General features: G+C 40.0%; 1 protein-coding gene across 1 annotated transcript in view; it reads left to right on the top strand.

The window, feature by feature from the left end:
* LOC104923172 (intelectin) overlaps nt 1–942 on the top strand; it is a 3,431-nt gene that overhangs the window by 1,790 nt on the left and 699 nt on the right. Inside the window, exons 7-9 of the mRNA XM_027276361.1 lie at nt 8–118; nt 219–336; nt 626–732. Of these exons, the coding sequence (XP_027132162.1) occupies nt 8–118; nt 219–336; nt 626–732 (336 nt within the window). The remainder of the gene's footprint in view (nt 1–7; nt 119–218; nt 337–625; nt 733–942) is intronic.

A 942-nucleotide genomic window follows, 5' to 3' on the forward strand; every position in this document is an offset into this window, starting at 1 on the left:
GTGGCACGTTCCCAACAACTTCCCAGTGGAGCACTGGAACCTGGCAGCCATCCTCCGCTACCACACCAGCAACCGCTTCCTCCGCCTGTATGGAGGAAACCTCTTTGAGCTCTTCAAGGTAACTTTGTATTTTCAGTGTGTTTATTGCAAAAACAAACAAAAAAAGGTTAAGGTATATACGAGCAAACATTCAGGTTTATGAAATTGTCTTGTTCCAGCAATATCCAGTGAGATACAATATTGGCTCGTGCAGCAACAGAGGCCCAGCTGTTCCCATTGTGTATGACCATGGAGACAAAGAGTCCACCAAGATGTTTTATGGACCCAAATCAAGAAGTAAGAGCTCATGTAACAAGAGTTGAATGGATACAATAAAGGGATTTTTCACTGTCATAGATGGAAGCGGATATCATTCTGGATTATGGTCATTCCAAAAATTAGTCAATGCATCTACAGTGTAAGATATTTTCCAATTGGCTTCTGAGTTATGTACCTATCTGTTGTGTCGATGGAGTGAGACAGCCCCATCCTCTGACCTTTGTTACCATAGTAAAGATACAAAACGGTGCCTGCTTATCAAGGTAGTCTTTGGAAAACTCATGGTTTTTTTCTGTTTATTTGAAAGCGGAGTTTGAACCAGGTTTTATCACATTCAGAGCAATAAACTACCAACGTGCAGCCATGGCTATCTGCTCCGGGGTCAAACCGACCACTGGATTCAACACTGAAACCGTGAGTTTGAATCCATCATCACACTTCTGCTGTTCGTCAGACAGAGCAAATAATACTACACTACATATATTATTACTGTCATTATTACTACCATATCTATTACTGTAATCATTTTTATCATTCATTATAATTCATTGTCATTTTATCAGTCATTGTACAATATGTTTGTGTTAATTTGTCCTGTACACGTGACATCCATTGCACGTCTGT

Source organism: Larimichthys crocea, unplaced genomic scaffold (assembly GCF_000972845.2).
Source record: "Larimichthys crocea isolate SSNF unplaced genomic scaffold, L_crocea_2.0 scaffold35, whole genome shotgun sequence".
Taxonomy (NCBI): domain Eukaryota; kingdom Metazoa; phylum Chordata; class Actinopteri; family Sciaenidae; genus Larimichthys; species Larimichthys crocea.